Source organism: Lipotes vexillifer, unplaced genomic scaffold (assembly GCF_000442215.2).
Source record: "Lipotes vexillifer unplaced genomic scaffold, Lipotes_vexillifer_v1.1 scaffold970, whole genome shotgun sequence".
Taxonomy (NCBI): Eukaryota; Metazoa; Chordata; class Mammalia; order Artiodactyla; family Lipotidae; genus Lipotes; species Lipotes vexillifer.
In genome coordinates this window covers 1312323-1327178 of record NW_006783115.1, presented here as the reverse complement: position 1 = coordinate 1327178, position 14856 = coordinate 1312323, and the positions used below count along the sequence as shown (strand labels likewise).

The following is a 14856-nucleotide window of genomic DNA, read 5'->3' as shown; positions in this document are numbered from 1 at the left end:
GGGAAAGAGGGAGCTGGGGAAAAAACACAACAATGCATTATCATTAGACAAAGGCACAGGCTGTTAAGTATGCATACAAAGCCAGCTGGACTATAAGTAGAGGTAGCAAACTAGCAGCCCATGTCCAAGTACATTAAACACATCCAGCACCCACATACATGTATGTGCAAACACATTTAAACCAGAATGGAATACCTGTGATTATGAATGCTCTTAGCCAGCGTATGGCTTATCCAAAGTAAGACGTAAATTCTGACCATTCTAACATGAACAAACATTTATAGAAATGAATTACACTAGGAAATAAGCTAGTTTTATTCTCTATAGGGGAACAAGTTCAAATTTGTCCAAAGTTCAAATTTTCCCTTTCAAAACTTGAAAAGCCTTGAAAACATTTCAAAACGTATGAACTCCATTAAGCAATAGTAATTAAAATCAGAAACAGGAATTAATCTTTAGTAAACCAGGATAGTAAAATAAATCAGACTGGCTCCATTTCTAGACCTCCGATCAGAAATAAACTTAAAATATTAGCGTGGACTATTTTCCAGAATTTCCAAAAAGTTAAGAATCAGGACCCGATACAGAAACTTCTGTGAGATATTTTGTGGAAGGGAAACCAACCAACCAACCCATGCACTTCAGCAATATTAAAAAACAAACAAACAAACAAACAAAATAACTTTCCAGGGATAATGAATACAAGACGATTTAATTGAGGGAGTAATAATTCTTGATTTACAGGTATGTCTTGATTTTAGACATGTCTTAATCCTCTGTTACCTTAACAAATAATGCAGTTCACTACTGGTTAGAACCTGCAAAGCCAGAGAGAAGAACCATATTAATTTTGGCAACGCTTCTGGAAAATAACTGGGTGAAATCTGTAGTGTTTAATCATGGCTAATACCCCAATCATGTGGAGGTTGCAAAATATATGTTTAACCCACTTAAAGAGAAACAATGCTGATCACTGCGCTGCGGGTCCCTCCTTCCCTCTCCCTCCCCCTCTCCCCCCATTCTCTCTGGCTTTAGAAAAGTAAAGCTGGCAGGGACAAATGGCTTCGCGTTGCTGGATAGGAGGAAAAGGACACAATGACTCTTGCAGCCATCTAAGTGGGGAAGGGATTGTGAGAGTACTGAAAAGGGAGATAGCAAAAAGAGCTGGATGAGCTCATGCCTACAGACCCAGACGCAGACACCACTACCATGCAAATGCTTAGAGCTCCATCAACAGATCCTTACGTGCTCTGAAAAGAACCTCTTTGAGAACGAGGCTACAATCTTCCGGGCCTCTAACCCAGCTTTTTGCCGAACTTTATATTCCTCCAACCAATTGACGTAGTCGGTGGGGCTGTAGTGTTTCATAAGGGAAGGCCACCTACAAGGAGAGAAACACCCCCTCAGCTTAAGAGAGCCTCAAAGGCAGACAAACACGAATCAAAGGCAGCCTTGGAAAACAGGGAAAGCGGTTGGGTTTAGGGGTCAGAGGGGCCCAGGCGATGGACCTAGTTCAAATCTCCACCCGGCACGCACGCACTCGCTCACGGCGTGACCTTGGCGTAGCAGTATGAATACCGTGTTTCCACTCCCCATTTATAAAATGCGGACAGTGGGAGCAACAACAATCATAGTGATGACAATCACAGTTAACATTAATTGCGCGCCTCCTAAGAGCCGGGCCCTGTGTGAGTGCTCCCTATACATCAGCTCATCTAATCACCACAGTAAAAGGTAGGTCTAATCAACACCGTTTAAAGTCGATGAATGAGGCTCAAAAAAGGGAAGTCGCTACCCCCAAGGTCGCACGGCGAGTACGCCAGGGCCAGATTTTATCCTGGGTCCCACACCGAAATCTGTGCTCTCAGCCAACAGCCAGGGGATGATGCGCCCGCTTCCTCAAAGGGCTGTAAGCAGCACTGCATCACCCGGTCCGTGTAAACATTCTAGCACAGAGTCGGGCACAAAAGAAGCGCGCATGATGGATTAGCCGTGATACCACGGTCGTCATCCTTTATGGAGGGGCCGGCTGCTGGGCGCTTCCCAATGCGCAATCTGGACAGCGGCGGGTCCGCTTGGCGTGGACCGAGGGGCCGGCGGCCTGGAGGCCTTTGTCTGTCTGTCCGCGGGAAGGGGTCCGGGGGTGGGATGCGGGGGTGGGGCCCGCGCGCGGGCAGGGAGGTGGCGGCTCCGGGCGGCCAGGCCCGGGCCCCGGGGGGGCGCAGAGAGGGGGCGCGGGAGGCATGGGCGGCGGGCTCACCTCACCCGGAACTGCTCCTTCCACACCTTCCCGCTACTCTGGCACAGCTCGCGCAGCCGCCGGCAGGTGCTGGAGACGCGGCCGATGTCGGCGGCCGTCAGCGAGCCGCTGCACAGGATGTACTCCAGCACCTCGCCGGGCAGGTTGACGAGGCAGCTGAGACCCGCTGCCTCAGGCGCGGCCTCCTCCGCCAGCGCCGGCACCACTTCCATCGCGCTGTCGACCGCTGCCGCCGCCATCTTGTCCGCGTACCTGGGGCCGCCGCGCGCGCGCGCGCGCCAGGGCGCCCCGCTTCGCCCCGCCCACCCGCCTTGAGGGGTGGGCGCCAGGGTCGCCCCACCCACGCCCGTGGCCACACCCCCTCGGCCCCAGCTGCTCTCGAAGGGCTGAGCTGTGGCCAAGGAAAGGAGATGCGTTTTGGGAAATAACAGCGCGGTGGGGCCTGGAAGCTGTGAATGGACAATAATAGTGGCCTCCATGTTTATTATGTGTGCGGAGCGTTTCCTGTCAATGAGCTCATCGGCCCTTCCCAATAACCCTATGAACTGTTCTTCTCCCCAAGTTACAGATGGGGAAACTGAGGTTCAGGGAGATAGATGGACTTGTTGGGAGTCCCTTGTCCTAGATTCTAATCCAGATCCGCTTGACTCTGCTTGACTGTATCGCCCCGCTTCGCCCCGCCCCCCCGCCTTGAGGGGTGGGCGCCAGGGTCGCCCCACCCACGCCCGTGGCCACACCCCCTCGGCCCCAGCTGCTCTCGAAGGGCTGAGCTGTGGCCAAGGAAAGGAGATGCGTTTTGGGAAATAACAGCGCGGTGGGGCCTGGAAGCTGTGAATGGACAATAATAGTGGCCTCCATGTTTATTATGTGTGCGGAGCGTTTCCTGTCAATGAGCTCATCGGCCCTTCCCAATAACCCTATGAACTGTTCTTCTCCCCAAGTTACAGATGGGGAAACTGAGGTTCAGGGAGATAGATGGACTTGTTGGGAGTCCCTTGTCCTAGATTCTAATCCAGATCCGCTTGACTCTGCTTGACTGTATGCTAAACAGTATGCTGTAATAATAACAAATTTAATATTCATGAGCGGGTGCCCTGCCAAGCACTCTAAATCCGTTCTTCAAGGACGCCTCATTTGAGCCCTCTGCCATAGGTACCACATTTTATATACGTTCTACAGATAAGGAAAACCTGGCTCATAAAGGTGGGAGTCACTAGTTGAAAGTCACAGAGACAAAAAGTGGTCGGATCTGGATTTGAATCCTCCAAACAGGAGTTCCCATTCACCTGTGGGTGGGCACTCTCTTACTTCCGTGCCTGCACCTATTTATTTATTTTTCCAACTCAGTTTAGTTTCGTGACAGGCCCTGGGCTGTGTGCCTTGGGGATACAGAGGTGAATAAGACAATGTCCTTGCCTCCCAGGAGCTCAAAGTCCTCCCCCCCTCTCCCCCATCCCCACCCCCTGTAATTTACCTTGTCCCCTCCCAAAGTTTCCTGCCTTGGAAAGGGCCAACCATCCCTCCGTTCCTGCAAAACTGGAACCTGCTGCCATCCTTGCGACCTCTCTTTTCCTCACCCTCTGTATCCAAATGCCCCACAGAGGATAACATATCCAAGCCTCCATTTCCACATCTATAAAATGGGGATAACAATAGATCTTCCTATTAAATGAAACAATACATATACATCAGCTCCTGTTGCTGCATAAGAAATAAACCCAAAGCCCAGGAGCTGAAAACAACCTTGTTTTTGTGCTCTTGATTTTGTAGGTCGGGAAATGGGGAAGGGCTCAGCCGGGCAGCTCTGAACTGGAATCAGGTGGTAGCTCCAGATTCTCTGCTTTCAAGCACTGCATGCTTTCAAGATCCCACAGGGCCTGGAAAAAGTGTTGAGATCTTAAAGTGTGCTAGGAAACACTATCTGTATTCAAATGCCCAACAGAGGTTAAGTTCTCTGTGCCTCAGTTTCTTCAGAGAAATTTTTTGTGGGAACAGGAAAGCAATTCTCTTCTCTAAAAGATCACTCCTAATATTTCTCAAATCTATCTCCTTCTCTGTCTCCTCAGCCACTGTCCCAGTCCATGTCTCCAGGGTGGCTCTTAACAGTTCAGGCCTGGCCCTGAGAATGTGAATATCAGCCTTAGTGACACGCAGACCTTGGTAAGGTTTGCAGCCCCTAAAGTGGAAGGCAGACCCCCACAGCTGCACAGGTGGTTGGTAAGACATTCTTGTGAACGACTATGGATTTCTTTTCAATGACAAATTAAAATTAAACTCTCCTGCCAATCCAGAAAATCCTCTCCAAACCCTAGGAAAGGAGAACAGTTTTATTGTTGAACAAGCATTAAACTAGATGGTGATGCACGTCGCAGGTAGCCTGCTAATGAGATTACAAAGACAGAAAGAAATCCCACCCTTTTGTATACAGCCAAACATTTCATCGTGTACATGCTTCTGAGATTAATGGTGGCTTGTAAATTACCATTCACTTAAAAAGTAAGAGGACCTGATCACACTTTCCCTAGTTTATTCTTTCCAAGTTCATCCTAAGGTCACCTGGCAAATGGGGTACACATTGTACTACCTGCCTTTGTCTCAAGGAATAATAAAATTGCTCATCTTTGTGATAAGCTGGTGGTTACAGCCTGAAACGGAGTGCTTAGACTCCCACATTGCAGGGAGAAAAGGACACTACCTTCCTTGATATTTACATTTCAAAGAGATGGTTCGCAGGCCCTTAAGAGAAACATTTCTGGGCTGTGACATTGGCAAGAGGCTTATTTAGCCTTTGAAAAGATTTGCAAAATGTATGGTAGACATACAGTGGAGTAGTATTCAGCCATAAAAAGGAGTGAAGCACTGACACGTGCTATAACACGGATGAACCTTGAGAACATGATGCTAAGTACAAGAAGCCTCACACAAAAGGACAAATATTGTATGATCCCACTTCTATGAAACATCTAGAATAGGCAAATCCATAGAGACAGAATGTAGATTAGAGGTTTACCGGGGGCTGGGAGGGAGGAGGGAATGGGGGGTTATTGCTGAATGGGTACAGAGTTTCTGTTTAGGGTGATGAAAAAGTTCTGGAAAGAGACAGTGGTGACAGTTACACAAGAGGAATGCCCTTAATGCCACTGAATTGTATACTTAAAAATATTTAAATCATAAATTTCCTGTAATGTATAGTTTACCATAGTAGAAAAATAAAAATAGCACCCACAGAAAAGATTTACATCTGTATCAAAGAGGCAGAGGAAAGATTTACACATACAGAATTGGTCAAGGAAATACTCTAAGAAAAGAAGGAGGGAATGTGTCTCTTTCCATTTTGGCAACAGGGAAGATTCTAAGTTTTTAATGTACCCTTTCGCTGAACTGCTGACTGTATTTAACCCAGAGCTGGTCCCCGCTACCTGAGTTCCTGTTTAAAATCCCCTAGCAAAAGCCCAAATCCTTGACTCCTCAGAGTTCCTCCTGGGTGCCCTCTCCCTGCTGTAGCAAAAGAATAACCCTATCTTTGTGGACCATCAGTGTATTTCTGGTTATCTTTGGCTGGAGGACTTCGACGTTCCTCTCCCACGAGATCGCCACAGTCCAACTAGGGAGACCATTTCAATCCCCCTCAACATCTTCTATGGCTTTCCTTGTTCTCGAAATAAACAAACACATCCTTTCTCTTCTGATACAGCCCCTAGACTCTCCCTCCCACCTGCTAATCCAGGGCCACTTTCCTGGAGTGTCTGCAGCTCCTACTCATCCTTTAGGTCTAACTCAAGCTCTTGCCTGCAGAAACACACGTCTGCTGACCACAGACTAAGTCTGCTTCTGTCTCTGCCCTTGCAGAACCCCTTTTATTCATTCAGTACACACTCCCAAACTGTCATAATACACACCTTGGTGTGATTATCAGATTCACCCACCAGCACGGGTCGATTCAGGCTTTTCAGGGTGTGGACAAAGAATGTTGCCTCCCATTTCAGTAAACAAAGAATGCTGCAGCCACCAAGCCATCAGCTGCCCCCAATGGTGCACGCTGAGGCCGATTCAGGATGGAGAAAAACAGGGTACTGGCCCTACATAGTTAAGATGCCTATCAAAGGAATGATTTTAATAAGCCCAGACTCTTGCATATTTTCATATATAGAAAAGCACTAAAATCTTTAACTTGAGATGTCTGTTTTTTTGTGATTAGCAGTAATCTTTTGATGTTTGACTACATGTTTTGTTTTTGTTTTTTCAGCAAAAACTCCTGTATATCCTGGTTCCTCCCTTTCCACTTGGAACAGTTCCCCAGAGTTATCTGTGAGGCTACCTTCCCAGGCCACAGTCCTCAGTAAGGTCCTCGACTAAAACATGACTTGAAACTTTTAGGTTGTGCTTCTTTTTGCAGTCAGTAGGGGCCTGAAGCTTTACTGTTTGGAGGCCCTGTTTTATTTTATTTTTTTTGGCCATGCCCTGCAGCTTGCGGAAAACCGGGGATCAAACCTGGGCGCTCGGGAGTGAAAACTTGGGAGTCCTAACAATTGGACTCCCTGGAGGCCCTGTTTTAGGAAAGGAACACACAGGATGAACTTGTAAGTCAACAGGAGGGCATTTATGTAGAATGAGGAAAGAAGGCGCCTTGGATGTGGGACCCAAAGTTTATCATTAATTCGATGATAAACACATTTCTTCCTATAAAAGGTAACCTCCGTAAAAGCAGGGCCTCTGTCCCATTTTGCCCAAATATTTACTGAAGGTACTGCTAGGGTGTATGAGAAGATTTGTGCTATCGTACAGACACGGCTCTGCCCAGTCACCCCTGGATGTGTGTGGCTTTTCCCCTCACCCGCCCAAGTCTCCTCAGTCACCTAACTGAGGAAGCCCTGCCTGGCCACCTCATTTAAAACCTTCTGTCACTCTGCCCTGCTTTGTTTTTCTCTAAAATTTCTTATCACCATCTAACATACTCTTCAAGAAAACCACTTAACGTGTCTCTCTCCTTCCAGTAGAATGTGAACTCTACTGGCTGTTCTCCAATGTCTACAAAAGAGCTTGATACATACTAGGTCCTTATATTTCTAATGAATGAGTGAATTAATCCTATGAGTGCAGAGCAATTGAGCTGGATGTATTTTGCACGCGGGGTGGAAGTGAATCTTTGAGGGCCAGAGAGTAGGCTATGGTAGGCTGAATAATGGCTCCCACAGACGTTCACATTCTATTCGCTAGAACCTGTGAATAGGTTACTATGATGTGTGGGTTCCCCCCACCTCGACGTTGCCAAGCGATCCTCCGACACCAGCTGGGTGTCCTACAATTCAACTCAGTGCTGACACCATCTACCTGATACTCTCGACCAGGAGACAGATCCCACAGGATAAGGGTTCAGTCCTGCCAGACTGCTCCCCCCCCCCGGCCCCGCCCACATCAGAAGCCACATTGCAAAGTCCGTGTTGTCACCTGTGCTTCTGCCAGTCTGGCAACAGGTCGGAGCTCCCCATGACGCCCCTCCTTGTGTTTGATTAATTTGCTAGAGTGGCTCACGGAACTCAGAGAAACGTTTTGCTTACTAGATTCACCAGTTTACTATAAAAGGTATAACTCAGGAACAGCCGGATGGAAGAGATGCGCAGGGCAAGGTGTGGGGAAAGGGTGTGGAGCTTCTGTGTTCCCTGAGCCCATCACTCTCCCTAAATATCCACATCTTCACCAACCTGAAAGCTCTCCAAACCCCGTCCTTTTGGGTTTTTACGGAAGCCTCATTCCATAGGAATGATTAATTAAATCACTGGGCATTGGCGATCGATTCAACCTCCAGCCCCTCTCCCCTCCGAGGAGGTCAGGGGCATAGGACTGAAAGTTCCAACCCTCTAATCACCTGGTTGGTTCCCCTGGCAACCAGCCCCTTCCTCAGGTGCTTTCCAAAAGTCACCGCAGTAACATAAACTCAGGCATGGCTGAAAGGGGTTTGTTAATAACAAGACACCTTTGTCACTCTTATCACAGGAGATCCCAAGAATTTTAGGAGTTCTGTGCCAGAAATAGGACCAAGACCAAATATATCTTTCTTATTATAAACCACAATATCACAGGTATCTTACATGGCAAAAGGGACTTTGCAGATGTAATTACGTTAGAAATCTTGAGATGCAGAGATTACCCTCTACAATCTTGTGGGCTCAATGTAATCACAAGGGTCCTTATAAGAGGGAAACAGGAGAGTCAAGGTCAGAGAGAGGGGATGTGATGATGGATACAGAGGTTGGAGTGATGCTGGGCCATAAGCCAAGAAATGTGGGCGGCGTCTAAAAGCTGGAAAACATAAGGAAATGGATTCTTCCCTAGAGCAGTAGCAATAAGAAATCAATACAGATTAAATACAGATTTTACTTTTCTATTGCTGCCGTAAGAAATGACCACAACTTAGGGGCTTAAAACAACGTAAATGTATGATCTTATGGCTCTGGATATCAGAAGTCTCAAATGGGTCTTACGAGGCTAAGATCAAGACATCAGGAGAGCTGTGCTCCTTCTGGAGGCCCTGGGGGAAAATCAGTTATTGGCCTTTCCCAGCTTTTAGAGGCTATTTGAATTCCTTGGCTCATAGCAGCATGACTCCAACCTCTGCAGCAATAAAGCAGAATGCCAGGGAGATTTTGTAACTGTTTGTTACTCAGCATTATTGTGGCAATAGGTTAACAGTTACATAGAAGCACGTAAAATGCACACACACACACAAACACACACACACAATTGCAAAGCAGCACCTCCATGATGCCAAGCGATTGGTACAGGCAGGAAGTATAGCTGGTGGGTAGAGGAGGGCTTCCCTGAAAAGGCAGTGCTTGAGTCCAGCTCTCAGCGACAGAGGTGGGATCCGCAGAGGTGAGAGGGCAAAGTGGGCTTTCTAGGTAGGGGGTGTGCCAGAAGCAAAGGCCAGCCAGAAGGAAAATAAAAGCTGTGTTTAGAGACCTTGGGGTGAATCAGTGAAGCTTTGCGTGGAGCAGTTGCCGAAACAGAAACCCAAAGGCTGCTTGTGGCCAGAGCGGGCACTGAGTGTTGGCCGGAGGGGTTGGTCTTCCCCCTCTGGTCCCTGGTGGCCCCGAATGCCTTTGAGCGAAGGTGAGACAGGCCGAAAGAGATGTTTCTGGAAAGGCAATCTGGGGGCAGTGTGTGCTTTTCAAGGAAGGCGATGCTATTAGCACCAGCTTGGAGGAACATGAAACAGGTGTCTCTTTTCCTGCAGATTTTGCTGGCGGCTTTTCTGCTAATAACTGCATTTCCATTAGCGACTCTTTTTAAAGCCTTCAAAATGAAAGTGATTCAATTACTCACTGCGTAATGTTTAATTAATGCCCCAGATACTACACCTTGAGTTGATAGTATGTCTCAGAGGCTTTCTCGCATTTAATAGTTTCTTTTCCCCAACACATCCTTATGAGATGTGGGGCTCATCACCCTCGAAGATCTCAAAATTCTTGGAAACAGTAAATTAGTGAGGAGAGAGTGGGGCTCCCAATATCAACTTCCAACCTCGACTCTGAGTTCCAGCTGAGAAAACCAAGATGCCGAGAAGCCAGGAGACCACCCACCCTGTTCCCAGGTCTAGTAATACAAAACATTTGAGACTTAAAAAAAAAAAATCATTTTACTAATTACTTTGGTTTTAATCTTCTGCTATTTGATTAACTTAATCTTATTTTCCTCAAGAGCCTATTGCTAAAGTGATTTCCTTTTACTGAAGTGGGTTAAGCTCTATATTGATTGTAAATACTTCCCCTGTTTCTGCTTCCTTGGCGATTTTGCCAAGGGTAAAATGAAAAAAATAAAAATTACATTTTTACTATTTAACTGACTGCAAAGCCCATATTCTGTAATGATCTGCAGTGATTCAAAAATCCTATTTCCCTCCTCCCCTACTTGTTTTCCATCCCCTTCTCCTTTTGATTTGTGGTTGGGAAGGTTCTGTTTTGGTGTAAACTTGGATTTTTCACCTGGTTGCCAGGCAACAGAAGCCACCCCATTCGGGATGCGTGTAAATTGTCCCCAGCCACCTTTGAGGCTGGGCCTGTCAAAACTCCAGTGTGTGTATGAATCACGTCAGGGAGCTGGTTAAAAACGTGGGCGGTGTCAGACCTTATCCCCAGCGAGGGCTAATGAGCAGGTGTGGGGAGAGGCCAGTACCTGGCTTTTAAAACCAGTGGCCCCTGTGATGGCAGGTGGTCTGGCAGACGCAGTGCCTGAGTATCAAATGACAAATGGCATCAAGATGGGGCTGTTTGAGCTTCAGTAAGAGGAAAGGGCTGAGAAAGTTGGAAGGAACCAGAGCTAGAACCTTAGTTTACTTGTGTATAGGACTCTTTGATTCTATCCTATTCTATTCCATTCCATTCCATTCCGTTCCATCATGTTATATGTGTGTTGCCTATATTAACTCATTTAATCCTATTGCAATGCAACGAAGTCAAAATGATCACAGCCTATTTTACAGTGAAGTGAAGGTACAGAGAGGTTAGGCAACTTATCCAAAGTTGCACAGCTAGGAAGCAGAGGAGCCAGGATTCGAATTGTGATGGTCTCTTAGCAGCAGCATTGTGTCGAGTGGAGAAAAACGCACAACCTAAAAGTTGAGAATTACGTTTTATGTGGAACCTTACTGAGAACTCTAGTCCGGGAAGGCAGCCTCTCGGATAGCTCTGAGGAACTGTTCCAAAGAAGTAAGGGAGGAGCCAGGATATATAGGCGTTTTTGCTGAAAAAAAAAACCCCCAAACAAACACGTAGTCAAATATCAAAAGATTACTGCTAGTCACGCACACACAAAACCCCCCAGCTATCTCAAGTTAATGGTTTTAGTGCTTTTCTATGTATGGGAAGATGTAACAGTCTGGGCTTATTGAAACTATTCCTTGGATTTACATCTTAACTATCTAGGCCAGCAACTTGTTTTTCTCCATCCAGACTCCCCTTCCAGGTATGCCATGGGGGAGGGGTGGGCTGCAGAGGCTGATGGCTTGATGGCAGGCAACATTAATTGTTTACCGAATGGCAGGGAACATTCTTTTTACTGAAATATCCAGACTCCCCTTCCAGGTATGCCATGGGGGAGGGGTGGGCTGCAGAGGCTGATGGCTTGATGGCAGGCAACATTAATTGTTTACCGAATGGCAGGGAACATTCTTTGTTTACTGAAATGGCAGACGACATTTTTTTTTTTTTTTTTTTTTTTTGGTCCACAACAAGGTGGTGGTTAAAAATTCAGATTCTAGAGCTGGACAGTCTGGACTCAAACTCCACATCTAACATTTACTGGCTATGTTGACTGGCTGACCTGCTTTCGCCTTAGTTTCCCAGGTTTTAAATTGAGGAGAGCAATGGTAACATGTCAAAGTATTTTTGTAAAGACTGGCATTTGATGACTGTTAGCCATTATTTTAATTCATTTTTGTAGGAGAGCGTGGGTCCAGGTACTGAAGCATCCCCTGCCTCCTGCTTCCTCTCTGATCTGCATCTCATGTTTGACCTTGGGCCTGAGGCTCAGGGATGGGGCAGAGGTGTCCAGGAACCATGTGAAGGGAGTGTTTGCTGTTGGATAAATAACTCTGTAATTTAAAAGGTTGAATATCGAATGTTTTGTGCTTTATGACCAGGAAATAGGTGTGAGGGTCAAAATGCCCCAGCGTCTAAATGGCCACGCCCAGAAGGGCATGATGAAGCCCACCGCCCCACTTGATCCTTTTATAGTGGCCACTCTGTCAGGGTATTTGGGGTCGGTTCCTCTTCGTCTGTCCTTTTAGGGCTTTTGAGGTCTCTGACTTTTGGAACTGGGTCTGTAGCCAGTCAGAAACTAGGTTCAGGGTCTCAGGGTTGTCGTTCAGGGAAGAAAGGCTGGGGGAGGTGGTTCCGCCTCTTTGGGGGTCCTTTCTAGGGATGCAGCTGTGATGGGGGCAGAGGTGTCAGGGAGGAGGGTGGACAGGATGCTAAGAAGTGCCCTCCAGATCCATGTCAGGAGTCAACAGATCTTCCTCTGGATGCTGGGAATGCCCTCATGCCCTTGGGGCTTGGCTTCTGCTGCAGAGAGCGAGGGCTTCTTGTCCCAAATCGGGACAGCTCTGGAAGGCCATTTTCAGAATTCCCTGCAGTGTTGGCTGAAGTTTCTGTTGAGACAACATTGCAGCTCAGGCTTCCCCTCCCGCCTTCCCAAGAGCGCCCCTCCGCCCCCCATTCAGCCTCCTGCTGCCTCTGTCTCAGACTGGGCTTCCTGGTACCCGGCCCGCTGCAGTGGGCAAAGACATGAGAAATTCCAAGCAAATCAAACAAAAGACCACGGTCAGTCGAGTCAAGTCCACTTTTTAATATTTTTACCATGATGCAAACAGGCATAGATAGACTTTTGTTGAATTCCATCAAATTAGAAGATAAGAATTATACAGAAGAGCATGCGGCGAGCACAGCCTGGACAACCTCGCAGAGAGCATGGGGCGGGCGTCAGTCCTTCGAGAAGGTGCTGGAGCGCATGGGACGCTTGGCGGAGATTAGCAGCATTGAGAGCTCAGAGGTAGGGGGAGGTCCAAGCTTCTGGCAGCGCGTTCAGTGACAGGTGACACTGGCTTGGCCCACCTCCCTGGCTCCCCAGCCCCGGAAGGAACGGAAACCCACCACCACGGGTGCAGCAACGCAGGGTGACCCCCTCCCCGCACCCTGCGCCCCCCAGGTAACCACTGCTGAGCCCGGAGTGGGTCTTACGATCACAACGATGACACGACAACACGGAAAACAGGGTGGAGATGGGGTGGGGGGGCACGGGAGGGCGCTGGGCCTCCGTGGGTCTTCATCAGAACTGGATGCCAAGGGCACAGCTGCTTATGCAATCGGCGCTGTCATCCTTCTGTCTTGGACAGGAATTGGCGGAACCACACTTTTTCATTCCCTCTTGAAATCCTTCAAGTTCTTGGCGGCAGACAATGGAGAGAAAACCATCGGGCTGAGAAATGCTCTGCCTATTCCAGAAGGTGGATGGTGAGAAGGCCTGGGGCAACCGGTAGAGATTCTGTTGCCCCCAGGGGACATTTGGCAACGTCCGAAGACATAGTTGGTGGTCACGACTTGTGAGGGTGGGGTGGGACTGCTACTGACATCTAGTAGCTGGAGGCCAGGGGTGCCACTCAACACCCTACAATGCCCAGGACAGCCCTCACCACAAAGAATTCCCCAGCCCCAAATGCCAACAGTGCTGAGGTTGACGGACCCTGGACCAGAGTCTCCTAGGAGCCGAGTCTGGGCACTTTGATGTCCTGGCGTCACTTTCTAGAAAACTATGGAAAGCTGCATCTTCAGGCAGATCTGTTCCTGCCTGTCAGGGCCACCTGCTTTAAGAACGGGCTCTGCTCTGGACCAGACACGCATGCCCCGCTTGCTCAGACCGTTCAGACGTTCTAGGACACGACAAACTCAGAAACGTACCGAGGCGTATTTACTCCCGATCACCTCCCTTGCACGCGGCTCTGACAAGTATTAATAGAGAACAGACCCCACCCACGCCCCCAAACAGCCCCTGCTTCCCTGGCGTGAAAGTTTACCTGGGTCTTTGCATCTGAGACACATCACTGTGTCTGTGCCACCAGGCGGGGACTGGCAGGTGGACCGAAGTTGGGGTGGGTGTGGAAGAAAGAGGAGAGGCCGGGCTAGCGTTAGTCCCCAAAGGCCAAATTCAGGTGTGTGGGGACCATCTGTGTTGAGTCCCTGGGGGGGCAAGGTCACTCCCTCAGCCTCTCAGATCCTTTATCCTCCATCCCAGCTCTTGGCCTGTAATTCTTGAGCCGAATGGAACATTTGGATGCAGGAGAGGGCTGGCAGAAGACAGGGAGTGTCGGCAGGTCCCAAGGGAAGCCCAGATTAATATTTCTTTTTCCTTGTCACCGGCAGGCAGTCTCAGATTAACGTGCCGATTCAGACAGAAGACTTCGAGGGTAAGGTGGGCACGGTGCCATGCTGGAGATCGGGGGCAGGGGCGATGGAAATATACAAGGAAACATGGCCGGCTTAAAATCTTAAGTCCATGCTTTTCCTAATGGCATTAATTAAAAAGGCCAGTGCTGTAGTGGTAAGGGGGTCCAGACATCAGCTTGTCCACTCTGGCAGGAACCGTTTGCACCATGATCTGGGTCAGAGAATCTCACATGTGGCAAACCTGACTTAGGGCAAAACCTGACCTCCTTTTGGAAGCCCAAAGCAGGGGGCTGCTGAGAGTGTGTTTGGCAAGAAAATCCCGTGTTCTAAGGCCGATGTCTACTGGCCTGGGGTCAGTTCTCTTTCTGCCCATCTAGGCGTGGCTGGACCTTGGAAGGATCCACCCTGTTGACTCGGGGAGAAGCTGGCTATCATGTCAGTTCTGAAAACTCAGCTTTACTTGGAGCCTGTTTTTTTCTCCTGAGACCCATTTCTCAGCCTAGAGACAACACTCTTGACTCTCCCTTTGTTCTCATCCTCCACAACAGGTCGGAGTCCAGGTCCTGGTAATTCAACCCCCGGAATGTCTTTATCACTACATCTGCCCTTTCCCTCATTCAAGCCTTGGGTTTCTGCAATAACCAACCAATAGTTCAGCAG

General features: G+C 48.3%; 1 protein-coding gene across 3 annotated transcripts in view; it reads right to left on the bottom strand.

Moving 5' to 3' along the window:
* FBXO21 (F-box protein 21) overlaps nt 1–2508 on the bottom strand; it is a 36205-nt gene extending 33697 nt beyond the window's left edge. Inside the window, exons 1-2 of one of the 3 annotated variants that reach the window (XM_007455855.1) lie at nt 2261–2508; nt 1246–1381 (exon numbers count right to left, since the gene is read on the bottom strand). In XM_007455855.1, coding sequence (XP_007455917.1) covers nt 1246–1381; nt 2261–2499 — 375 coding nt within the window. In that variant the 5' untranslated portion in view covers nt 2500–2508. The remainder of the gene's footprint in view (nt 1–1245; nt 1382–2260) is intronic. The other 2 variants (XM_007455854.1, XM_007455853.1) reach the window with 2 other exon arrangements.
* Between the last annotated feature and the right edge of the window lie 12348 nt (nt 2509–14856).